We start from the raw sequence: 27,623 nt of genomic DNA on the forward strand, positions 1-27,623 counted from the left end.
TGGCTCCTAGTCATTCTAAAATTTAATGGAATATTTTTAGCAATGCATGATAGCTTTAACAGGATCAAGAAATCATTGGCCAGTTCCGGAACAATATTTTTCCTATGACTTAGACAGACCGAAAGTATTCATTTAGGTGTAAGTTTTTGTAAGAATCATGCAAAATAGGAAATACCAGAAATATGCATATCCACCTATCTGAATGTATTATTTACTCCAGGATGCTTTATTTTATTTATTTGAACTCTGCGTCACTAGATTTGCTCAGAACTTATTTAATGGAATGGAGTTATCTGCCCTTGAAAAGATTATTTTCATTGTATCTCGTTCAGTACACAAGAATATTCCATAGCCATTTCCATTTAAAACGACCAAGTGAAATACAACTACAAATTCAAAATATTGTATTGCTATTAAAAGCCATTAATGGCACCATTGTGGTAACATATAAAGAGAGAACAAGTTTAACCTTTTTTAAAGTTATGGTAATTCGCTTTGTTATATTTGAAACAGAAAGTAGATTTACTAATTTTTTTTTTTTTTTTTTTTTTTTTTTTTTGTATTTGATATAGTTATTGGTTTAAGTTGACTAATCGTGCTGAATTTTTTTTTACGTTATACTTTAATACGCCTCTGAACTTTATACAAGTTAATGTTATAAGGGAATCCCAAATCTATTCTTTAAATACACTAAATAAGATCTAAAGATTCACTCACGTAAACTATTAAAGCGAATTTATACAATCAGTATGTTATCAGCTAATGAAACAACTGTATCGGTTTCATAGGACATTTGTTCCTTGAATCCAGCAGATGACACATAAGAAAATTTACTTTTAGCCAACAGTCACTTTCGTGTTTTAAATACTTTTCAAATGTTTTATGAAAAAATTAAATTACAACAAGGCTATCTTAAAAACGTTTCCGATATTATTCAATTAATATTCTCGCAAAATGTATTAAAAAACAATTTTCCTCTATAAGAAGAATGTTTCGAAATGTTTCAATAAATGGTTCATGCAATAATATACCTTGATTCATTCAATGTATGACACACACTCGTATTTAGTTTGTTTTCCATATGTTGAATAATGCTATTTATCTATATCAGTGTTTCTACAATTATAATAATTTCATCTAATGCAATTAATTATTTAGTTGCCATGTAAATATCCCGTAAAAAAAGACACATAAAAAACAAGCTTATCAAACACATCAAGGTCAGATGTCACGATGAAAATAGATAGATTTGAATTCTTACAGTCAGATTTCTGGAAAAGAGTAATGTTGCTATAAGAATGAAGTTTTTACCACAGACGTTTTGTGGTTGTCATCATGGATTCGTGAATCATTACGGTATCATGAGAACCGATTTGTTCAACGCGTCATATTTTTATATTGTAAAGATATTGACAGTCTTTAGATATATTTCCTTTTTAAAGCGTGTATATTTCCTCTTTCGACTACCCCGGACTTGAAATTTTATGAGCAACTCGGCGGGTGTTTCTAGAAAAGCAGAGGACGCTTACCCTACCAGTGCACGTGGTCCATGCTCCCAGTTTTTAGTGGAGTCCGAGTTGCTCATCTGTTTTTTTTCACTTTGTATGTATGATTTAAGTTACTTTATGTTCTTTGTTGTGTATGCCTGTTTTCCTTGTCTGGTATTAGTCCCTGAATTACATTCATTTGATTACCGCTATAACCTTGGTTCCCTTCATTACTCTTTTAGTAAATGATATCATAACTAAACTCAAGATAATGTTATTTGAGTGCGTTCAACCCGCGAGTGAAATTTTGACAGAATATTCCTATTCCTTGATGAACATAAATCTGAAAATCAAGAAGACCACCACTACAATTACTAATAAGTCATTAACAAGGTAACAATGTTTGGTTACCTATTTGAGACAAACTGATTTGTGATCAGTTTTTCTTCTCAACATGTTCATGATACCATGTGTGAGCACCTAAAACACCCTTTTAAGTGTTTAGCCTGATATGCTTTTTCTCGGAATGCCAGTATGATACTCGTTCTCATTTATGTTTCCAATGTTCAAACTTGATTACAAGGCAGTTCATCTGTATCCTTTATGAGAGAGTCTTTATCTGAAGCACAGTTTACAACTTCAGAATAATGTCACTTCTCGTTTACGTTCAGATAATGAACTGTCCATTCCAGACATAGGAAATGTAGAATTATATGTTAGTGTGATATTACTAGTAAACAACACAAGATCTTGGGCTATGTTTCGTTAGAGATTCAATTAATAGATAGAGAAAGGAAACATTGCAATGATTATGAGGTATGAACGTTAAGAGTATGTGCAAGCAACTTTTGAAACTCAACAGATTTTCGAAGGTTTGTTTATAGTTCAAAGATAAATAGTTTAAAGATTATGTGCTCGTCACCCAGTCCGTATACTAGCTATTCTTTAAATATCTTGAATGGGACGGGTCTAAGCCTACCTTCAATTTAGGTGGTGTTATCGAATCTTTGAAAATCATAACTTTGTATTGGAACAAACTTTCGTAACTTTGAAAGAATAGACGTATACCACCTACGCAGTGTGAAAAGATTAAGCAACATTTTAGTTATTTTAGTTACTGTCCATAAAAAAATAAGCCTGTTTGCATTACCTATAACATCTCTTAGAAAGAAAGAGATTTACCAATTAAGACTGTGTTTATTATCTTAATATTGAATTTAAAAACTCATGAAAACCCTGACCCCCTTTCACGTGTTGAAGACTCGTTTGATGCTTTTTATGGTGCAAAAATAGCATGTTTATCATAAGGTTTGTTGTTTCTAAAACCTCATTTACAACATCAATTGGTTTATATAGGTTTCATACCGTTTGGATAATGTAACGCCTCTGCCTCGTTTCAGCAATTCATGTAACCATATTTTAATCTTTGATGATATCATTTTATTCTCCAACAATTTAAATTAGCACGAGATGCGGTTAGAAACTGTTTTTCGGTGACTGAGTCAACACGGATTAAAATATTATCATCAGAGTGCCATTTTGACAAGCGAGAAGTGCAATATCTGGGATATGTAGTTACAGCTCTTGGCGTTCAGAAAGATCCAGATAAGGTTAGTGCGATTAAGCAATTCGAGCTCAATTCAACTGTAAAAAAAATTTAAATCATTTTTAGGGGTGGCTGGATATTATCGTTGAGTTTTTGCTGTACCTGTGAACCAGTTGGTCCGTATCCATGTTTGCAATTAGTTCTGTCGTGCTACTAGAAGTCTAAAGTTTCAAGTATCAAGGTGTTAAAACATATTTACTACATATGTTACCTATACACTGCTATAGTAAAGTTGAGATTGGGAATATACAACTCATGACTCTTTCATATTAAATTCGTCGAAGTTTGGAATTCAAAACAGAAACCATCAAGAGCAGAAATAAGTAAGTTTGATGGAAGTTTGGTTTATTTTGATAGAAGTTTGATTACTTTGTTACGTCAATGGCAAGAATTTCATGTTGAAAGAGTTGTAGTTTAAAGACAGATTGTTGAAACGTTTACAGCTGATTTTGTCGTCTTCTTTGCGAGAAAAATGTGTGTATATTTTACGATGAACTAAGGAATAGAGGATTTTAACAGCAATATGAAGCAACTATTATTGACCAGCTATATTCAAAAATATTATGAACTGTTGTAATAATTGCAAACCAGACCTACTATTGACCAAAACGTTCAAACAATGGCAAATAGTTTGTTCACTGCATGGTTCTGTGTTTGCTCCAACGCTTGCACTCTAGTCAAAGTCTGAATGTCGAAAACGACGTAATTGCCTCTTAACTTTTTCCTTGGTACCATCCAGTCAGATAATTCCGTTTAAAATTAACAGGACAGGATTATTAATTGTTAATCACATCGCTATGCTGAAATTGCGTTAAGTTTTTATTAAGTTTTAGATGCCCATATCTGGAGAGGTGAGATTTATTTTATCTTCTTCTGGAAATGAATATTTGATAATGATTTGTTTTCTAATCACAGCACACATCAATATCTTAATTAATTTGCTCCTGTATCTATGTCATGGCTTGGCATTTTCAAAACACATTATATTTGAGTTTTAATTTATACAGAATTTTGTTATGTATTCCTTATAATTTACATAATAACAGGATTGAGTATAGAATGCATCTATTTAGATTAGCATTTTATTCTACACTCAATTACATTATCAATCTACATGGTATATAACAAGAAATCTCTGATACGGCGGTAGGTACTTTCAAACAATAGAACAATAGAATGTCACTGGGAAATGTTTATCATCACTTCATGGGTGTATACAGTTTTATCAGTAAACTGCTGATTATCAATTTCCTAATTGTCATATATAACATATCCTCCCTTCTAGATTAAACATACGAGTGTCAGAAAAGAGTACTCCAGAATCAGCTGTTTGTACACACGTAGTAAAAATCTTGAATGAATGAGAATAAGATAATAAAAATATTTTCTGTCTATATTGTAAAGAAAACTGGTTTTAATAAATCCAGTCGATTACGTAACTGTCGACCCAAAATAGTTTAGCTGGTATTTCATTCGTGGTACTGTGCACAGAGTTTCGGTAGGTAATTAAGAAATTTGCAAGTTTCTCGTAAATGTCAGAAGTTTCCCCCTTCATAGCTTTCATGCTTTGTTTGAAAGTTTGCACAAAACGTTCTGCGAGTCCGTTTGTTGCCGGATGATACGGTGCGAATTTAATATGTGTAATTCCATTCATTTTAGTGAAGTTTTTGAACTCGGCTGAAACAAACTGTGGTCCATTATCAAGACTTTGATAGTTTGTCCAGCTGATGTGCTGTTCATCGGCACTACCTCTGGCCATTTTGAATGAGCGTCAACGACAATAAAAAACATGTAATCCATAAATTTCCCTGCAAAATCAATATGAATTCGTTTCCAAGGCGTTGATGGCCACTCCCACGGGTGAAGTGGTGCCTGTTTCGGGTCACGTTGATGTTTTTGACATCCCGGACAACTTTTTGCTAATGACTCAATATCGAAATTGATAAAGGGCCACTATACATAACTCCTTGCGAGTAATTTCATCTTCACAACTCCCGGGTGTGCGGAATCTAATAACTCAAGAGTTTTCTTTTGATATTTCTGAGGAATAATTGTCCGAATTCCCCACTGCAAACATCCTTGAATGATAGAAAGTTCATTCAGCCTGCTGAAGTATGGTGCTAAATCCTTTTCGTTATTCACGGATCAACCTTTTTGCACCAGCTCATAGACTTTCGATAACACGGTGTCACGTACCGTCTCTCGTCTGATACTGTCACTTGTCAGTTCTAGCTGTTTTACCATAAAAACATCTACTTCGTCACAATAATCCTCTTGGTCGGGTGTCTTTAATTTTGGCGGATTTCTAGATAACGTATCAGCGTTTGTATGCTTGTGAGTATTTCTGTACTCAATGTCATACATGTATCCACTCAAAAATAAAGCATATCTTTGTAAACGAGCCGCAGACGTTGCTGAAATCCCTTTTCGTGGATTGAATATCGACACCAACGGATGTGGTCTGTTATCAAACAGAATCTACGACCATACAGGTATGCGTTAAATTTCTTCACACCAAAAACAATCTCTTGTGCTTCCTTGTCAATATGACTGTAATTTCGCTCACTCTTATTAAGTGATTTCGACGCATAGGCAATTGGGCGTTCGACCCCGTCTTTCATCACATGTGAAAGTACGGCCCCTAACGCATATGGTGAAGCGTGGCAAGCAAGACGGATTGGAAGGTTAGGGTCATAATGACACAAAACTTGGTCAGAGGTAACTAGTTTCTTTGACTCATTGAAAGCCTTTCTACAGTCGGCGTTCCAGTCCCATTTGTGCTCTTTCTCTAGTAATTTATGTAATGGATACACAACGGTAGCAATTTTCGGTAGAAATTTGTGGTAGAAATTTATCAAACCAAGATATTGACGTACCTGTGTAACATTTTCAGGCTCTGGTATGTCCAAAATTGCTCTTATTTTGTCCTCTGTCTTGTGTAATCCAAAATTCGATTTCGTTCTCAAAGAATCTGCATGTGTCTTTGTTGACGGACACGTTGAATTCCTCTAGTCTTTGGAGAACTTTGTCTAGATTCTCTAAATGTTCTTGGTGATCTCGACCGGTGATGACCATGTCATCTAATATGCACTGTACTCTTGGTAGTCCTTGTAGGATTTGATCGATGGTCCTCTGCCAGATGGCAGGAGCTGAAGCAACTCCAAATAATAACCTATTGTATTGGTAAAGTCCTCTATGAGTATTTAGTGTCAAATACTTTCTTGATTCCTCGTTCATCTCGAGTTGCAGGTAGGCTTGCGTCAAGTCAATTTTCGAAAAACGTTCTCCTCCTGATAATGTAGCGAATATATCTTCAGTTCTCGGCAATGGGTACTGATCAACCTTCAATTGTTGATTTATAGTAACTTTAAAGTCACCGCATATTTGGACCCCTCCTGATTTCTTCACAACGGGCACTATCGGTGTAGCCCATTCACTCGTTGCTACTTTCGAAATAATTCCTTCTTTTTCTAGACGGTCAAGCTCTTTCTCAACTTTCGGCTTTATCGCATAAGGTACTGGTCGTCCTTTCATAAACACGGCATTGGCATTCTCTTGCAAGATAAGATTTCCTTTAATTCCTTTCACACAACCGATTTCGTCTCTAAATACCGATTTGTGCTTATCCATTAGTCGATTCGTTTGCGTTCTAATACTTTCAACACTCTCTTTGTTGATAGAATTCCAATCAAGTCGAATTTTTCTTAGCCATTCTCTTCCGAAAAGAATTGCTCCTCCTTTTTGAACAACATAGAGAAGCAAAACACCTTTCTGTGAGTTGCACTGAACTTGTACATTAACTACTCCTAACGGCTTTAACTTCTCTCCTGAGAATGTACGAAGCACTATGTCAGTGCCTTCTAATTTCCGTTTTGGAAACAATTGATCGAACTCAATTTTTGGCATGATACTTAAAGCGGATCCTGTATCTACTTCCATTTTAAAACATTTGTTATCGATTGTAACAACCACTGTCATTTCTTTTGAATTGAATTTCACTGTATAAATTCCAGTATCAGTTTGTTTGTTACTGCGATCGCATGATTTAGCGGAATAATTCCCATCATCATTTGAATTTCGATTTTCTTGTCGATCGATATACACAGTATAGATCTCAGCTTCATCACTTTGATCATCATCGGTTTCGGCGTTCATAGAGAACACCTTTTTCTTCTTCGATCGGCATGCTGCTGCAATATGTCCTTTCTTGTTGCATTTATGGCAGGTTTGATCCTTGAAACGACAGTCATTTGCTTTATGTCCTGGTTTGTTACATCTGTAGCATGTATAGCTTCCTTTGCTTTCCATAGTTTGATGTTTTTGAAAGTTCGACTTTGTTTTACTTTTCTTCACTTTATGCACTACTGATTCGGTTTGTTTCCCTTGTAACTCCAAAGCGTCTTTTGTTGCTGTCTCCATCGCGACAGATATTTGAATAGCTTTATCTAATATTAGTGCTTGCACTGACAAAAGTTTCTTTTGGATTTGTTCTGACTTCAATCCACAAACTAATTTGTCCCTTAAAGTGTTGTTTAAATCAGGGTAGTTACAATGTTCTGATAATCTACGGATCTGAGCAACGTACTCATGGATTGATTCACTGTCCTTTTTATCTCTCTTATGGAATCGAAATCTTTCGGCTATCTCCAGTGGTGCGGGAGATAGATATTCTTTCAAGATTTTGACTATGTCATCGTAACTTTTGTCCTTTGGTTTTTCAGGTGTTGTGATGTTCCTCAACAAAGCATATGTTTTACCTCCAATTAAACTCAACAATGCCGGTACACGTTTATCATTTCCTATTTTGTTCACTGCGAAATATTGTTCAAGACGTTCAACATATGAAGTCCAATGTTCAATACTATCATCGAAATTTTCGATTTTGCCAATATATCCAGCCATTACTCGACGCCAATTTCTGTTATGTATTCCTTACAATTTATACCATAACAGGATTGAGTATTGAAGGCATCTATTTAGATTAGCATTTTATTCTACACTGAATTACATTATCAATCTACATGGTATGTAACAAGAAATCTCTGATACGGCGGTAGGTATTTTTAAACAATAGAACAATAGAATATCACTTGGAAATGTTTATCATCACTTCATGGGTGTATACAGTTTTTTCAGTAAACTGCTGATTATCAATTTCCTAATTGTCGTATATAACAAATTTAACAAATGCTTTCAAAATATGTCCTAAACTCCAGGTTCACGAATATCCTCACGCAGGCCTGGCTTTAATAAATCTTAATATTTTTGAGTGAACTCATTTGTCGTATAATTTGGAAAAATCGTGCTATCATGTTAGTATGTTCACTGAGACATACATTTTTTTTTTGTTACAGAACTAGTTTGCAGTACTTGCATGTACTATGATTTGGTACCATGTCTTTATGTTTTTATATTCCCGACTTCCGGACCAACATTTTGTCAACATTTATCTCCCTTAGGAACAAGTGTCCATTCGGAACACGTAATGTTTTCCGTCCGATATCGACGATACTTTAGAAAATCTCGAAAGTCAAAAGGGAATTTCTCGTTCTACTGACCCTACCATAAATTTTCTTTACCCAGGATACAAATGAAAATCATCCTTATGTAACCTACCAACAAAATGAAACATCCTGTAAATTTCAGAAACACCGTTGTGTTTGTCTGCTGGGGATTCCATTTTCATTCGAGTTACTTCTTTTTTTCTGCTCCCGAATCCGAACATCAATTAGAGAGACTTCGAAATTACCCCTGCTCTTACGGGAGGTAACTCTGCACGAAACGGATAAAATATGGATGCATCCCGAGCTTCGCAACTAGGGAATATGTTGAAATGTTTTGGGTTTTTTATGCTTATAATGAGGATCAACATTTCTAATTATGTTAACAAAAGGGAGGTTGTTGTATACAGTCCAAAGAGATTACATCATTTACAATATAATGTTTATTGTATATTAACATGTATTGATAACTATCATTACCATATTCTTGTGCTGAAGTATCTACTTTAAATTGGGAACACTGAGAGAGACCCTGATCGATACCATGTACACAAAATGAATACTGGTCACTGCGGGCCTCTTGATATTGTACACCAAAACATGACTTTATAGAATTAGAATTAGCTAAACATGATGTTATTTTATTATCTGAAACCCACTCTGATGAACATATTAGTTCCGGTGAAATTTTAATTAATGAGTTTCAGAAACCAACACATCGTGACCGAAATCGACGTGGAGGTGGAAAGGCCATTCTTGGGGTGGCATACAGGCCTCATAGTGCCGATGTTTCTTATTGGCGTCTCTTAGAAAATAACCTCGAGGCTACTACCGAGTTTAATGTCCCTATATTTCTCGGGGGTGATTTTAACAATGACATTATGGCTGTTCCAAACAAAAAAAAAGCATTTAACAACTTTTCTAATGTGGTAAGGGAGGCTACGAGGATTACAAATGCATCTGCTACTTGTGTTGACTTATTTATTACAAATAAACAAAATATGGTTCAAAATGAAAATGTCTTACCCGATTTTTGTAGTAATCACTGCCCTGTTTCAGTTGAGATTAATATAAAAAACCATTTAGCAGCGTTGTTATAAACGTAAAATTTAAAAAATAGGATCCTTTTCTCTTCAGTGGTAAAACTGTTGGAGAGAACTACTCAACTTTCCAATCAATCTTAAACGACAAATGCGACAAATATATACCTAGCAAAACGGTTACTATACGTCCAAATGACAAACCATTTATGAATGGATCTATCCGAAAGAAATTTGCAAGAGAGATAGGATGCATTATAAAGCAAAAAAAAATCCGATGATCCAAATCATTGGGCACATTATAGAAACTTCGGAACGACGTCACGAAATCAAAATACAAAGAAAAATTATCAGGCAAAAATATTACGCCTAGGAAATGGTGGCAAATTGCCAAATCTGTTTGTAAAATAAACAGATGTGATAATGTGTGCCCACCATTAGAGAAAGGGGTCGCATTTTACTTCATTCATCCGACAAATGCGATGAATTCAATAAATATTTTGCAAATATATCCCATCTTGATCAGGAACCAGATCTACCTGATGATCCAATAAATAATTCGGGTAGGACTTTTCTTGATTTTAATATTACTGAGCGAGAGGTGAAACACCAAACCAAGTGGACCAGATGGCATTATACCAATGATATTATGTAACATTTCTGACTGTCTTATCAAACCGCTTACATACTTATTTATCCAGTCCCTACGGTGTGGGCGTCTTTCGTATTTATGGAAACAATCTCATGTTACTCCTGTTTACAAGAACAAGGGGTCAGCATCTGATCCAAATATAGGTCGATTTCAGGGACAAAGACCAGACATGGAAAACAGACATACACAACAAAGAACATAAAGTAACTAAAATCATACATACAAAGTAACAAAAGCAAATGAGCAACTCGGACTCCACTAAAATCTGGGAGGATGGACCGTGGACACCTGAAGGGTAAGCGTGCAAGATGATTGAAATTAATCAACAATTATTTGACTGGATCACTGACTACTAAGATAATCGTAAACAGAAAGTTGTCTCGGAAGGATATTCATCTAATTAGGTATATATAGATGCAGGGGTCCCCCAAGGATTGGTCCTTGGTCCTTTCTTGTTTTTGATATATATATCAACAGCATCGTTGAAGGGCTAAATTGTCCCATTCGCCTTTTTGCAGGATTGCACCTCATTATTTGTTATTATAGAAAATCAAGATTATGACCAGGCTACAGAGTTATTGACATCTGATTTAAACCATATCAATGATTGGTCAAAGCAATAGGCTATTCAATTTAATCCATCCAATACTGAATAACTTAAGTTTACACGAATAAATATGGAATTACACCTAGTGTACTTTAGGGGTCGGGATAATCAAGTGAAAAATGTAAATATGCGCATTCACTTCGGACTTGATCTCCAGAGCGACTGTAAGTGGAAGAGTCACATTGAAAAAAATATATGAACAAGCCTGTAATAGACTTGATATATTGTTGAAGTATCAGGTGTCCAGAAATGTTCTTATTAACTTATATTTTTCATTTATACGTACAATGTTAGAATATGCTGATGTTGTCAGGGACAACTGTACATTGTATGAATCAAATCTACTAGAAAGGGAACCTCTCTATCAGAGGGGCTTGTGCTTATGTATAAGATTATCAACGGATATGCACCGGATTATTTGCTAAATTTGGCGCAGCCATACTCGGTTAATACTCATGAACATGCTTTGTTACAACCTATAACTGTTAATTACTGTCGTATTACTTTTTCCTAAATAAGAGCTTCTTACACAACACTTTAAGTCTGTAGAATAGCTTACCAGCCACAACAGAGTCTAGAGTATATGTTGATAGTTTTAAGGGAAAATTAAACATGGACAATAGACTGACACCTGAATATTTCAACATTGGAAATAGAAAGGAAAACATAATTACATGTCAAGTGATCTAAATTACGGTCTCTCTGGTGTCATCACTTAACTGACAATCCTCGATGCGCACACTGTGGGATGTAAATGAAGACGGAGAGCATCTCATTATGTCTTGTCCACGTTATGCTGATCATATGTAGAGAGCTAGGTGTTGACCTCAGTGTTCATAATCTATTGTATGGTAGCGATTCTTTAGATTTTGAAAACAATGTCAAACTAACTTCAGCACTTCATTCATGTATCAGGGACTGTAGAAGATTTATTTAGAATCATATAATATAATGTTCAGATGGTGAAATTATTATGGACTGGTATTTGATCCGTTAATGTGTATTTATACATATTGTTGATTTTAATTTTATATTTTTCTCATACTTTAATTCCTATACAAATATTTACCAAATTCTGCTCTGATATATCTAGAAAATTCTCTTAAGAATTTTTTTTCTGATAATTCCGTTCCACATAACCTAGATATACTTATATATCATAACCGTTTTCCAATTCATCTTGCGAGGCTAAATATCAATGACATAACTTCTTATAAAAGTGATTGTGAAATTTTTTTTAAAAAAAGAAAAAATATTAGTTCTTCAGCTTTATAAGTAATTAAATCCCATTATCATCGCCAACAATTAGGATTGTATGTATTAATCATTAATAATATAGGGATTCATGTGTATTTACTGTATACCATACGATTTATGTAACTGCTTCACATCATGCCTTGTATACGGGAAAGGATATTTATAGGCCTGAGGCCTGCTCTCCAATCCTTTTCATTTATTTATTTAATAGATTACAATATGTTTAAATCACATTTCTACGGAAAATGTTTGGCCCTGCGTTGGTTTGTCGATATCATGTATCGAATCAAATTCAAAAATAAAAAAAAATATTGTTAAATGGCACATTTTGTATGGTGATTTTTCGTTGCCTGAATTTAATTGTGTCAATATCGTATGTTTGTCCACCATTTCTAAGTTGTCTCCTGCGCTTGCAGCATGATAAATGATTTTGCCCTTATGTCAATAGTGTTCGATAATTTTGTCATTAATGTGTTTTCATGTCGTTTTTTGACGTTTGAAATTTTTTTTGAAGAAATTCCATCGTTATATTACCATGGATATTGTTACGTTAGTTGTTGGGCCTTACTTGAAAGTGTGTTTACACTTATTGAAGACATTTTGGTGATCTATGTAAGTATTTACCTTTTTTTATATTTTTTTAAGATGGTACATTTCTTGCGTTTCACCAAATTTGTTCCTTTTTCGATGGACTGTCGAACATAAAAAAAAACAAAATTAGGTTTGCTTATAGAAAAGCTGGAGAGCACACAAAGGAACGTGCCTATTGCAGGAAACAAGTATATGAATCCTACTGAGCATATTTTTGTTTATATAAGGAATCATGGTACTCTAGGTCGCAATCAAATTCAAGACACATGGAACTCCATTTAGTGTCTTTTGTATGTTTGACTGAAAACGTCTTTGTTGTAAAACCGTCGGATGATGCTGGTATTTCGAAGACTTTGAACCAGCAACATGTATAGAAATGTGACAACAACAAATAGTTAACTCTTCAATTGAATCTACTGATAGAAAGAGTAATGATGTTTTCACACTGACACGTAGTATATGCAACAGATACTTACATGTAGTATACATGTAACAGTTACTGACACGTAGTATACATGTAACAGTTACTGACACGTAGTATACATGTAACAGTTACTGACACGTAGTATACAAATAACAGTTACTGACAGTAGACATTCCATTTTGAGTAGGTTACCACGATCTGTCCAGAGATCGTAATATTTTGTGTTTTGTATATCATGTATTGATCTGAATTTATTTATTGTAATTTTCATACCATATATTTTTGTATGCTCATCATCCGTCTGTTCTGTGCTTTAACTCCTTTTTTGACAAGAGTTTGACAATTGGGCTTACGGAGACAGCATTTACAAAATATGAAAAGCTTCATCAGGAAACAAAAATACGTTTTTCTGTCAATGCATGCATATTTATTTAAATGACAAAAAACAAAGAATCGTACACTGTTCATTGTTGTTGTCGTCTTAAGGCCGTTTGAAATTCTCATATTATCAAGGTTTCTTAATAACATCATCTACAATAATAAAAACAAACAGAATATAAATATCTTCCAATATAAAATCACACAATTCGGTTGTTGTTGAAAAGTAAACATCGTGTCATGTTTTACGACAACAAAAATGTCCGGACAATATTTGAATAAAGGGTAATTACAAAATTACGGAACTAATAAGTTCTAAGCAATAATCCAAAAGAATAGTCTGTATAATACATGGCAATATCAAGGCAAGGTAGGAAACAAATATAATTGTACTTACTTGGTGGAGAAGATGGTTTAAGGAGGTAGACCTAGGGTAAGGGACACAACTCTTATAAATCATTGGAACGTTTGTATTTCAGAATTTTACATCAATCTCATTTAAGCATCAGAGTGATTTAGACTGATTTCATTCTGTTCAAATGAAGGCTTGATAGGCTTTGGTGTAATTGAATATGATACAAACATATCACTGATTTCAAGAGTTATTTTCCTTACCCTGGGTATACCTCCTTAAATCAGATTTTAAAAAATCATTGTTCAATGCGATTCCCTGTTTATTACACATTTCGTAGCACCCGTAAGTTTTGAGTCATTATTGGGGTATCATGAAGCAGTGGTTTTAACTATGATGAAAAAGAAGCAACCACTTTCAATCATCATTGTTCTTAAAATTAGATATTGGAGAAAAAATATTAGAGGAGAATACCAATAAAACAAAAATTAACATTCAACATGAGAAAGGATGCAACTGTTAAATGAAATGGATGAAAATGTTTTGAAAAAAAATATATGATGTGGAATCCAATGCCTGGTTTTTGTATGGACAAAATGAATTAAATGTGCTACTCACGATATTGCAACAACATTCAACTTACAAGCAATATAACTCTGAGTACACAGTCTGGTCAGTAACATTTGTCTGATGGCCAATAGACTGTACACGTCGTCTACCTCGTAGACATTGTTTGCATTACCAGCAATCTGTTTAAGTTCATCTTTATTGATATCTGGTCCAACTCCTGGTGTAAAAAAATAACTTTATGTCATAAATATGTATGGATGCTAGTAAGATAGATCGCAAAACTGTTTAAAATCGAATCCACTTTATTGATTGATTGATTGATTGTTGGGGTTTAACGTCCGAGCAGCAATATTTCAGCTATATTCAGACGATCCACTTTATTGATGTTCTATAAACAATTTATGGGATGTATATTACAGATAGATGCTTCGGTTTGATCGCTTTTTTACAGAATTGTCCACCAGACCAAATTTTTTAAACTCTTTATATAAGATAAGTTAGGCGCATTAAAATTTTCGTTTGGCCTCAACAGTTTCCAAATCATTACAATAATTAATTCTTTTTTTTTAATTGAACTATGCTGAACAATCGAACAAGCCAGCTAATACGTGATAAATATAAAAGTCACCAAATTTAAGAATTTCTGATTTTCTTACCTATTGCGAAAACAATATATTTCTTGTCATGAAAACGTTGGAGTTCCGCATCAAGGGCTTTCTTATCTGATGCTTCTCCGTCCGTTATAATGACCACAATCTGGGGAACTCCTTCCAACGCCCTTGATCCATGTCCACGAGTTAACCCCTGCAGTCGGACCATCCTAAGGGCTTTGTCCATGTAAGTGTTCCCTCCTTTCCACGTAATTTCGTTGACCCTCTTTGCAAGTTCAAGCTTTGTCTGACTCCCGCTCAGGTAAAACTCCATGTGGGCATTGGTACTGAATTTCAATGCTCCAACTCGAATTTTGTGTTCACCAATTTCAAGATAATCAATAACGTTATTAACAAATTGTAACTCCTTTTTAAAGTTTGTGTAGGTTTTTATACTTGATGACTGATCCAGCACGAAGAAAATATCCGCTACTGTTTCTTTGCATTCTACAAAATAATTGAATAAAAAATTCTGAATATAGAAATTATAAAATCATATTCCTGTCAACTTGCTCAATACTAAACTTTGGTGTGACAACATCATACAGTACGGTAATTTAGGATACCAGCAGTGTAACCTTTAATGAATAAAATGCTAGGTGTTGAAAGCAATCTTTTGGCAATCAAATAAGTAAGTAAATTGATGTTTTTTTGGTTTTTTTTGTTTGTTTGTTTGTTTGTTTGTTTGTTTTTTTTTTTGTTGTTCTTTTTTGGTTGTTTTTTTTCTATGCCTATGCGTTAAACTAACCGGAATAATATTATTTACCAATGCGTTTTATTTCAAACAAATATAGAAAATGGTACATATAGTCAGTTCAATTAGTACCGTGCTACCGCAAATTAATTAATCTAAACTTACCCTCTTCCATTTGCATCGCTACAACAAAAAAAACCACACACTTTATTTATAATAAACCGGAAGCAAACAAATAAAAATAAATCACTAACTTGATACTTTATACCCCCTCCACTACTCGATAGCATGCACATTTGACATCTACATTAATTTGGATCAATATCTTACATAGGGGGTGCACAAATCAGTGGCAAAGAAGGAGTAACCGATAAGGGATCCCCTCCCCATGTCCCAAGATTCATAAATGACAAATTTCATACTTTGCTTCATGTGAAACCCTCTTATTGATTCAGATTTAATATAAGAGTAATCCTGGAAACCAATGTTATAGCGGTAATCAAAGAGTAATCCAGGAAACCAATTTTATAGCGGTAGTCTAAGAGTAATCCTGGAAACCAATGTTATAGCGGTAATCAAAGAGTAATGCTGGGAACCAAGGTTATAGCGGTAATCAAAGAGTAATGCAGGGAACAAAGGTTATAGCGGTAATCAAAGGGTAGTCAAGGAAACCAATGTTATAACGGTAATCAAAGAGTAATCAAGGAAACCAATGTTATAGCGGTAATCAAAGAGTAATGCAGGGAACCAAGGTTATAGCGGTAATCAAAGAGTAATCAAGGAAATCAATGTTATAACGGTAATCAAAGAGTAATCAAGGAAACCAATGTTATAACGGTAATCAAAGAGTAATGCAGGGAACCAAAGTTATAGCGGTAATCAAAGACTAATCAAGGGAACTTATCTTATAGCGGTAATCAAAAGAATGTAATCCAGGGACAAAGACCAGACATGGGAAACAGACATAACAAAGAACATAAAAGGAACTAAAATCATAAAAACAAAGTAAGAAAATCAAATGAGCAAATGACTCCACTAAAAACTGCGAGAATGGACCAGGTGCATCGGTAGGGTAAGCGTCCTCTTCTTTTATAGAAACACCTACCGAGTTTCTCATAAAAAGTCATGTCCGGGGTAGTAGATTGCACAATGAGAACATGTATTAAAATTCTGTGAAAGTTTCATTCAATTTTATTCTGCAGTGTAGGAGGAGCACTGGATAAGGGATAGGTCCTTCATATTCATAAATGACAAATGTCAAGTTTACTATATGTATGTGAAACCCGCAGATTTATTCAGATCAATAGGAGGAGCACAATGAGAACATGGCACAAAGTTTTTGTGAAGGTTTCATTTAGTTAAATTTCCTTCAGTGGTGTAGGAGGGGTAATTATCCCATATTCATAAATGAAAATTCAAATGTATTTGAAACTTGCAAATTCATTCAGACTAAAATCTAACCAAAAGGAGCACGATTAAAACATGCAATACAGATTATGTGATTATTTATTTATTCAGTGTTGTAATAGGAGTGACGAATAAGAGATGGGTCCCCACATATCCACAGTTTTACAGTTTTTAGTGGAGTTTGAGTTGTTAATTTAATTTTGTTACTTTGTATGTATTATTTTGTTATTTTATGTTTGTGTTGCTTTAGTTCGTTTTCCATATCTGGTCTTTGTCACCGGATTACATTCTTTTGATTTCCTTTAGAATCCTGGTTCCCTTTATGATTTTTTCATGAAAGACATATATGAACCCCCTAAATTGATGTAGATCAAGGTATATAGTGGTAATATGTAATAAAGATCCTGTGAACGTTTCAATCATTTTCATTCAGTAGTGTAGAAGGGGTTACGGATTATATATAGCGAACCAGAAGTAAGGAATGAAGTGAATATAGATAGTGCCATACTTACATGTGGTGATAATTGGAGTTGTTGTAGGAACCGGCTTTGGTGTAATTGGAGTTGTTGTATGAACCGGCTTTGGTGCTGGTACTTCATTAGAAAAAACATCGATTAAAAATGATGTTTATAAATATAATGTAGTTTATAAAGGTGTATCATGGGCAGTGGTCTTTAAATAAATACACCAAAATGATATTATTTTAGCCATTGCCTATGAGGGTCGGATATATATGTATTCAAATTACATCTAACTGTTTTACCATACAAGCGGACAGTCCTAAATTGTAAGCAATCAAGACAATTAACATAATTGGATAAAGAGTCTGACTATTAAACAGACCGTATTGGCACATTTCAAGAAAACTGTTGACTTCAATGGGCGAAGAATTAGACAGTCTGTCGTCAAAGGACCGAAAAAATATTTGAAATGTTAAATTCTGGAAATACTTCACGCTTTTCGCTAAATCCGAATGTTATCATTTTCAGTTTATTTCGTTTCGTTTGGATTCTAGCGGAATAAAAAATATAACAAGAAACAAAGATCAGACATGGAAAACAGAGAACCACAACAAAGAACACAAAATAAACAGAATAATACATACATAGAAACAAAAGGAAATGAGAGATTCGGACCGGATGCGCGTGGATGGTAATCGTCCTCTGCTTTTCTAGAACCGTCCATCGAGTTGCTCATAAAAGTAAATTCCAGGTTAGAAAAAAGAATCTGTATTCGTTATTAACTAACTCCCCGTCACCGATTTTGTATTTACTTTTCTAAACATTTCACTTGTTTGCTTAAATATCTTCTAAAATTTGCAATTAGCACATATAATAAAGAATGTAATGTTTTTAATTAAACAATCGGTTAAGTTGGCATACAGTAGAGTAATTTAAGAAATGTGTATGAAAGTAGATAATCTTATTTTTCATATTTGTGTCAAGGAAGGTAAAGCATGTAATGTATTGCAAAATAAATAAAAATAAAACAAATGTTCACAAAAAACAAACAAATGTTGATAAAATAAAATATTTGTTCGTAAAAATAAAATATTTGTTCGTAAAATTAAATATTTGTTCGTAAAAATAAAATATTTGTTCGTAAAAATAAAATATTTGTTCGTAAAAGAAATATTTATTCATAAACCTAAATATATATGATCATACAATCAAAATATTAATCAGAAAATCAAATTTTTATTATAATACTAAAACAATGTTCACAAAATAAAAATATTAATTCAGAAAATCAAATATTTATCTGTAAAGCTAAATACTTGCTCATTACAGGTGAATCAAAATATCAATTCAGAAAATCAAATATTTATACAAAAAAATGAATACATATAAAATTAAATATTTATTCGTCGTTTATTCGAGATTTAGGTAACATCGAAAACGAATCACTGTTTAAGGTCCATTTCAATGGTCTCAAGTAACGTGAACCACGCTCCATAAATAGCAATTATAACTTTAAAGTTCTTATGGATGCCATGGAGGACCACGCAAGAAATATAATAAAACGGGAACAAGAAGACATTGATTCTCTGTCAGAGTAGGTCGTGAAGTCTTTAATTTTGAGGTCAATGAGTGTCAATGGTACATTAGTTTTCAAAGACCCCAATGTAGCAAAAACATTGTCTACTATACGAGACAAATATGTTGTCGTGCCAGCACACAAAGCCCAAAACAACATTCCTTTTGTCTGCAAAACGTTTTACATCCTGTGTTTTTTTATCAGAGGTATATCTTGATTACAAGACTTACTGAATATTTGTTTATAGAGTTCTGATATTGTACATGTTATACTTTATTATTTATACATTGATTAAATGTAATAAATTAAAATCTATACCATAGAACAAAAACAAGTAACTCCAGCAAAGTTTTAAGTTATCACATGGGTTTTGGAGTATTCGGCCTCGGCACTGAATATTATGAGACAAAAATGAAAGGAAATTAAGTGGCTGTGTCTAAGAGTAATCAAGGGAACCCAGGTTATAATGTAATCAAAAGAATGAATTTCAGGGACAAAGACCAGACATGGAAAACAGACATACTACATTGGGGTCTATGAAAACTGATGTAGCTTTGGCACTCATCGACCTATTAAAACTTTCAGTCGTTTCAAAATTAAAGACCTCACGGCCTTTAACCACTCTGACAGAAAATCAATGTCTTCTTGTTCTCGTTTTATCCATTTCCTTTCATAGTCCTCGACGGCATCCATAAGAACTTTAAAGTTATAATTCCAATTTATGGAGCTTGGTTCACGGTACTTGGAACCTTTAGAAAGGATATTACCCAGAGATTCGTTTTTGATTATGGTTAAATATCCCTTAACGACGTGACAAGAAGGGCCATACTTGAATGGAGAGTTTTTGCAAGAACAATCAGGTGGTTAAGCCTTGAACTCCTCAATCTCGAGGTTCTTCAATAGTCTTTTATAATTGCAAATTTTGGATGTAATGGATGAAGTATAGGAATATGAAATAATTGGTATGGATTTGTGTTTGAAATATGGGGGAATTTTGTTGGTGATGTTTTGTGATGGAAGATGTTAGCCAAATTAATTGCATCTATACATTTGTTGACAAACGGTAGTGGAAGAAATGATCGTTTTTCTTCATCTAGACTATTCACACAAAGAGTCTGTGGAAACCAATATCCAAAATGATGGCAACAAGTCTGTATAATGAAGAGGTGTGGTCAGAAACAGAAGTGTCAAGACTTGTTTTGTAAAGGGAGTGTAGTAGAGTGAGAGGTATAGAATGAAGTTTTGTTCTAATGTGAAGAAGTCCAAGAGGTTTTTGTATGAAAGGAAGAAGACCATCTATGGAGACATCATGTAACTTAGGTGATGTGTAGTGGCGATGGCCGTGACTAAGGTTGAGAATCATATTTTGAATTAATCTTAACAAATATTCGAAGTATAGAAAGATAAAATTAAAAAATGGTGCAAAAACATCAACTAAGTCAATTGTAAAAATGATGTAACAGTATGTATACATCTGAGACAAAAACAAATGATTCATGCATCTCGAAAACTAACCGATTTCTCTATTTCTTCTTATTCAAGAATATTTAATATCACATAACTATGCTCAGCTTGTCATTAGGTTGATGTAACTTTGAGATAGAAATATGTAGATTGTGTATAAAATTGACACTTTGCAGGAGATGTGGGTCTTGATTTTATTGATGAGGGTAACAGAGGAGTACAGTTGTCTCCAACACCACAAATATGAAAACGTAAACAACTATCTTTACATAAACAAGTACCATATGTAGAAAGAAAATCAGCGTTTGTTTGGTGTTTTTCTTAGCATGAATCACCTCTACAGTAGTAATTGTCTGTATATGAATAGGTACTTATACCAAAATTCTATTACACGAGTTCCCCCAAAAAAAAAACACCAAACATCAAAACAGTATTCAGCTGTTTATGTGGAGTCCTTATAGGACGTGTCGGAGTGATCGGCCCTGGGGCTGAAATTTCGAAGAAAAATATATGCGAAAAAACGATAGACTCATGAATATTCATGATCGATTAAGTTCATTCTAACAAAGATTCAAAGTAAACAAAACATGATAAGTACAAGTATCCAAATATGGGTATAAATGATATGAAACATTATCAAAGTTAAATGTTAGCAGTAAATTAAACACTTTATATAGAAAGTAAATAAACGCCAGAATTGATAGGTTTATGTTTGAATGCTTATTAAAACAACCCTATTTAATGGAAAACATGGCAAAAAATGAATCAATTGTATATAGATAGTTTTAATATTATATTCTGAAAATAACAATACTCATAAGCATTCGGTTTCTCTTTTTTCTTAGCAGAAGATATTTTTAGATATGAATGACGTGAATTCAATAAAGCAATAAAAAGAAGGACAAAGTAATTTTACCAAAAAAAAACAAAGGTTGCTAATTGATATAACCGTCATTAAAAATGGCAGGTTATACTTGTCAAACGAAAATGCAATTCTGTACAATTAAAAAATTCTTAAAAAATAATAGAACATTTATAAGATGTATGGAAATAATAAAAATAGAAAGTTGCCTTTATAATGTCACTATTTCCATTTTCTTACGTCTTTGCAATAATGGGTAAAAAACGTCAAAATGAAACTGATTTGAAGCGAAAGCACTCAAAGTTCTCATAGATATGTGTTACTCTCCTTTTTGCAGACAAAGTCAGCTAACCTTTCATTGCCAAAACAGCAAATGTGCTACACATTTCACGTCATGTTCTGCATTTAAGTCCTCCTTTAAAGGTTAAAACAACCTCATTGCATAAAAATCAAATAAAGTATTGTTCAAAATGTTTGCCAATAATATACTTAAAAGTATCCGAGGGTCATATCAGTTTTCACTTTTTTTAATCCATTTTCCAAAAGTAATGAAGGGAACAAAGATTTCAGCGGTAATCAAAAGAATGTATTCCATGAACAAAGACCAAACATGAATAACAGACACACAGAAAGAACAACAAAGGTAAATGAGCAACTCGGACTCTAAAAACTTGGAGCATGGACCAGGTGCACTGGTCGGATAAGCATCATGCCATTATGCTTATATACCATTGCTATACACAATTATATAGAAAGTTTATGATGCATGTATAATGTAACCATATTCATTTGCTTACATGTATACAGTAATGGGGAAAAAATGTTTAAATAAAATTGCTGTAGGAAATCAAATTAATAATTAGTCGATGATAAAACTGTACTGAAACAATCTACGAACTGCCCTAATTGTTACACATTAAAAAAAAAGTGTTTATAAAGTTTTTTCAATCGTCAATTTAGTTTTATTGTTTTTTTTTTTTTTAAAAAACAAAAACTTTATGCAAGGATAAACTCCAATTCATTAGTATTAAACAACATATGTTTAACTTACATGTATGGCGTTACAAAAGAAGATATTTCTAATTTTCGACTAAAACATATAAAATTTAAAACTTTCAGTCATTTATCTGATTACATCCTAAGATGTACGCTCATTACGTAAATTAAGAACAGAATAACTTAAAGGGAGAATTTCATATCTCATACAAATTGTATCTGAAATACATGCCTTCTTTGCAACATGAATATTCGACTTAAAATGATATGTTGTCGTTATGAATAGATATCCTGAGTTTTATATCGAATTATTTATCCTCCTTACTGTATGATATACCTGTTTGATGGACAAAAATCAAATTTATTTTCATAAATATGAAAAGAAACAAGTTAAAACGATTACCTTTACAAACTCTATTATATAGCAGTTGTTTAATTTCATCACTGTCCAACTTTTTAAAGTTGTCTACAAGAACGGTAAATTTAGAATCCGGGTCACTGGAAATTCCATTCAATTCAGCGATATCGATTTGATTCCCGATCCCTATGGCAAATATGAAGGCTGGTCTCGATTTGATTTTTTCTGCTTCAATTTGAGTTTGCATTTTACCCTCTTCTAGCGAAAGTGTATCAACGCATGCCGGATTTGTACCACCATCTGTGAGGACCACAACAACATCTACCACACCTGATCTCTGTCCATTACCTGGGGCATATACATTTCTATGTACCTCTTCAAGGGCGACATAAGTTCTTGTAGCTCCGAGTGGCTTGTCATTAATATTACTTATCTCGCGGAGAATATCACTTTTAGACTTTAAAGGACTGAAACCGAATTGTATGCTTGCATTTGCTGAAAATGTGACTACGGCTACCCTTGTTGAGTCAGGGCCTACATCTAAATGTACAACAACATCTCTGACGAAATTTTTCTGCTTTTCGTAGCCTTCTATGCCTACAATTGTCGATAGATCCATAACAAACGTCAGATCAATCTTACAATTTATCGGTGTCGGTGGACCTCGGGGACCTGGTTCCGACATTGATAATCCATATGAAACTAGAAATGCAAGAGCAATGTTTTAAACAAAATAAGAATGATGATGATAACGTTGTAAACATAAGGAACATTCTTTATCAAAAAATAGTTCCGTTCAACTTAACAATTATATATCTTATTTGTAGCTTGTATGTGTGAATATTTGTTGTTGGTACTTTTTCAAATATATGACAAATACACAAAATATTTTTTGTTATTGCTGAATCGACGAGTAGACATCAAATTTGTGATGGATCGTTGTAATATTAAGGGGTAGCTGGTAGTCTAATGTCAAAGGTCTGAGTTTTCTAATTTATCTCTTATCATTCTTGGTTTTATAATTATTTGTTACAGAAAGCAATATACACAACAAACGAATTATAGGTAGTAGCTCGATCATCTCACAGTTTGTATTGGTTTTTAGTTTATTTTATTGTAAGCCACTATTATTATCTTACCTGTCAGTAGGATAATCTGAAATACAGCAGTTATTTTGTAAATTGTTATTCCTTACAAATAAACAGCCACATGCTTAACCATATATGTAAAAAAAAAACAAGAATAAACGGATTAAAGAATAATCACCGTTTAAATAAACTATAACAAATACATAAAACATTTTTTGTTCTATTTCTTTGTTTACCCAGAAACTCTACTGATTTTTGTTTGAGTCAGAATTAAGAGCCTACTCAATATTCAATACTAAATTCTGATACAAATAAAAGAATGATGTGGCACTTATAAGCGGTCTTTATTCGACAAGATGACATAAAGGTGAAAAGCTAGATGTGTAGTAGGTCAATTTAATGCTGAGCAATATTCGGCATGACCTTTTCAGAAATTAATGACATTATCTGGCAGATGAGTGTTCACATAGTTATTGATAATTAATAATTTGAGATTTTTTCTCCCGGTTACCCTATTAAGAATATTCCAAAATGTAGTAGCAAGTACACCCATTGTATGTACCACTTGCAGCTGACTATTTCAAGGGCATATTTCCCGTATTTTAAGGGCGGATGAGGAAATGAACAAGACGTATCATGTGATTTTGACCACAGGGTCTGCTGCTATGTGGTCCATTATTTGTAAAACCTGTTTTGGGAGGCCAGTGTGCTTCATACGAACTCTGACCAACCCAATTATTGGTTCATGCTCATTTTGAAATAACCGTGGCATCTAAATTCGTATTTATTTTCCATGTTTTAAAATGGTATATCGTTAACATGATGCATAACCCATAAACAATTTAGATCTTTCTATGATTGATAGCAAACGTAATGACCTGACGGAAAAACTACATTCCGGGTTTTAAGAGTATCCATTTCGGAATTCTTATTTTTAAATAAAATTACAGTTGAATAATGACGTTGTTTACAAAAATAAACTGTGACAAAGACTTTTAATTTTGAAAATTGGACCTATAAACCGAACTAACAATATTTTTTTTTTCATTTTACAAGTATAAATGAAAAAAGTTGGCTTTGATCCAAGAAAAACAGAAATTTCAAACATTTGCTTTTTTCTGACTTTGTTAGTTCCGCTCTTAATGTATAGCAGTGCATCATTTCATGTCTTGAAATATCAAACGACTTGTGAACGGAACTAACAGCAACCAATGTATGAAGAATTATAAAACTTAGTAAACAGATGCTTTCTCAATAGGTATGGTTTCTACCTACTTCTCGTTTCGATTTCCTTTTTAATCAATATAAATATTAATCACTGTACCTATAAAATCTAATCTTTTTTTTCTTTTCTACTAGAACAAGTCTTCTTTTAGAATATCTAGATCTTACACCAATCAAATTAGATAAGAAATTGGCAGTTCCTATATTTACATTCATTGAACGCTCAGTACTCGAAAGAAATAGAAAGCAAATGTTTCAAATTTATTTAGGATGATACGCCAGATACAGTTTAAAGAAATTTAATGATAAATTCGACGAATAAAGGGCAGGTTGGTATGATTGATATCAGAAGCTACTTTACTTCTTTAAAAACATCATGAGTAAAACGATTAGTCATAGGAGAAATCTGAAACTGGAAGATAATACCAATAAAGTATTTCAGCACTTTGGAGAAAGATGGTTGATATTTAAAACAAATAACTCAGACATCAAACTTAACAATGCTTTGAGACAATCCCGGAATTTTACAAACAAGTTTTTACATTCTGGTGTTTAGCAGGTGGTGGGGTAAAAACAAACCAACCAAGATCTTTTGCCGAAGTCAGAAAACAAATAATTTGGAATAACGAGAACATCAAGTTCAACTATAAAGCTCTCGTTTATGAACACTGGATTAAACAGGATATGATATACATAAATGACATTATTGATGAGAACGGATTAATAAGTCAAAAATTATTTTAAATAAATTAAAATATCTAAGAAATTAGATTTCAGAACTTTATCCTTTAAAAAGTGCAATACCAACTTACTGGTTGAGAATGTTAACTACTGAAAATTCAAAAAAACGATTGAAATGAAAATAAATAAAAATAGTTTCTCGATGAACTGTTGCATACAAATTGTAAAACAAATTAACAAATAAATGCTGTACAACACCATTGTGTCCAAAAAACAGAAAGGATCTATAGGTGTCAATAATTGGTTAAAAAGTTTGAACGCAGACAAAAAACATATATGAATTTATTTTGTTTTCTCTACAGGAAAATAAACTGACACATTTAAAATTTTTGTGAAGGAATTTAGTCAAAGCATTAGAGAAGGCCTTGAGTCAATTTATGATCACATATTGAAAAGGTAATCAATGGTACCAAGGTTATAGCGGTAATCAAAAGAATGCAATCCAGGGACAAATACCAGACTTGGAAAGCAGACATACACAACAAAGAACGAAAAGTAACTAAAATCATACATACAAAGTAATAAAAGCATATGAGCGGTATGTGCATATTAATTTTTAAGTGCTATATGTAAATTGTAGATTCGTACCTAATGGATAACTCTTTATGTATTTTGTTTTATGTATTGCTTTTGCAACTAGTTGTATTGAGTGGAAATGAACAGGAAGCATCAGAATATGTTTGGAATCTCGATGTTATTTGTAACAAGTAATTTTGAAATCAATGTGATATTATCTTTAAAAAAAAGAAGTTGATAATTTAATGTAGTACTTACATAAAGTATGACTAGTGTCTTATAGCGCTTCATATCGATAAAGTGCTTACTAGAACGTTTCGACGTATTTTTGTACTATAAATCAGTTCGATTAGAATTTTCATAATAGCTTCATCATGATTCTATGAGACAGAATGCGGTCTAACATTTAACGATTTCAATCTTTGTAAATATCAACCTTTGCAAAAAAAGTCAAGATTTGCAAATTATATGTTTTGACTTTTTCTATCTGTAAAAAAGCATCTGAAGCCCACAGCTAATTGAAGTTGTTTGAATTAATTGCCATAGATGATTGTGATTGATAATGCCAACATGCTCATTTAATCAATTCAGATGAGTTAATAATATTTGATTATTTACACATCATGTAATCATACACGAACACAACCGAAATGTTCGGAAGAAGGAGAAATCAAGGGACCTGAGATTCTACCGGAAATCTAAAGAATGTAATCAAGGGACAAACACCAGACATGGAAAACAGACACACACGACAAAAAAAAAAACATAAAATAACCAAAATAACACATACAAAGTAACAAAAGAGAAAGGGAATACAATACATTGTAAAAACAATTCCAAACAACAAAGAAAAATTCTTTGAACAAACGTGTAAGCAAATATATATCTTACATATCTTTTTAGATTAACAAAGAAAATATCAATAATAACATTTTGTATTATGGATGATCATGCATTTCATCCATTCCGAGTCTCTTTTTAATATAAAAATATGTCCATTTCCGATGTTTAGATAACTACTTTTTATAGCTTTTCGATTACCTGTTGATGACGGATTGTAGTCAAGAGAATCAATATTCCAGCGGTATCCGAAAGATAAACACACGAAGGGGAAATGACAC

At 33.1% G+C, this 27,623-nt stretch overlaps 1 protein-coding gene across 1 annotated transcript in view; it reads right to left on the reverse strand.

Moving 5' to 3' along the window:
* The window catches only part of LOC148608561 (collagen alpha-3(VI) chain-like), a 59,107-nt gene extending 32,297 nt beyond the window's left edge, over positions 1 to 26,810 (reverse strand). Inside the window, exons 1-9 of the mRNA XM_088543600.1 lie at positions 26,761 to 26,810; positions 24,073 to 24,088; positions 22,979 to 23,635; positions 17,729 to 17,809; positions 15,975 to 15,992; positions 15,122 to 15,562; positions 14,539 to 14,682; positions 6,085 to 7,904; positions 5,290 to 5,571 (exon numbers count right to left, since the gene is read on the reverse strand). Coding sequence (XP_088399726.1) covers positions 5,290 to 5,571; positions 6,085 to 7,904; positions 14,539 to 14,682; positions 15,122 to 15,562; positions 15,975 to 15,992; positions 17,729 to 17,809; positions 22,979 to 23,635; positions 24,073 to 24,088; positions 26,761 to 26,793 — 3,492 coding nt within the window. The 5' untranslated portion in view covers positions 26,794 to 26,810. The remainder of the gene's footprint in view (positions 1 to 5,289; positions 5,572 to 6,084; positions 7,905 to 14,538; positions 14,683 to 15,121; positions 15,563 to 15,974; positions 15,993 to 17,728; positions 17,810 to 22,978; positions 23,636 to 24,072; positions 24,089 to 26,760) is intronic.
* Between the last annotated feature and the right edge of the window lie 813 nt (positions 26,811 to 27,623).

This window comes from Perna viridis, chromosome 9 (genome assembly GCF_037379345.1).
Source record: "Perna viridis isolate PV_CMFRI_1.1 ecotype Kerala chromosome 9, ASM3737934v1, whole genome shotgun sequence".
NCBI classification, from domain to species: Eukaryota; Metazoa; Mollusca; class Bivalvia; order Mytilida; family Mytilidae; genus Perna; species Perna viridis.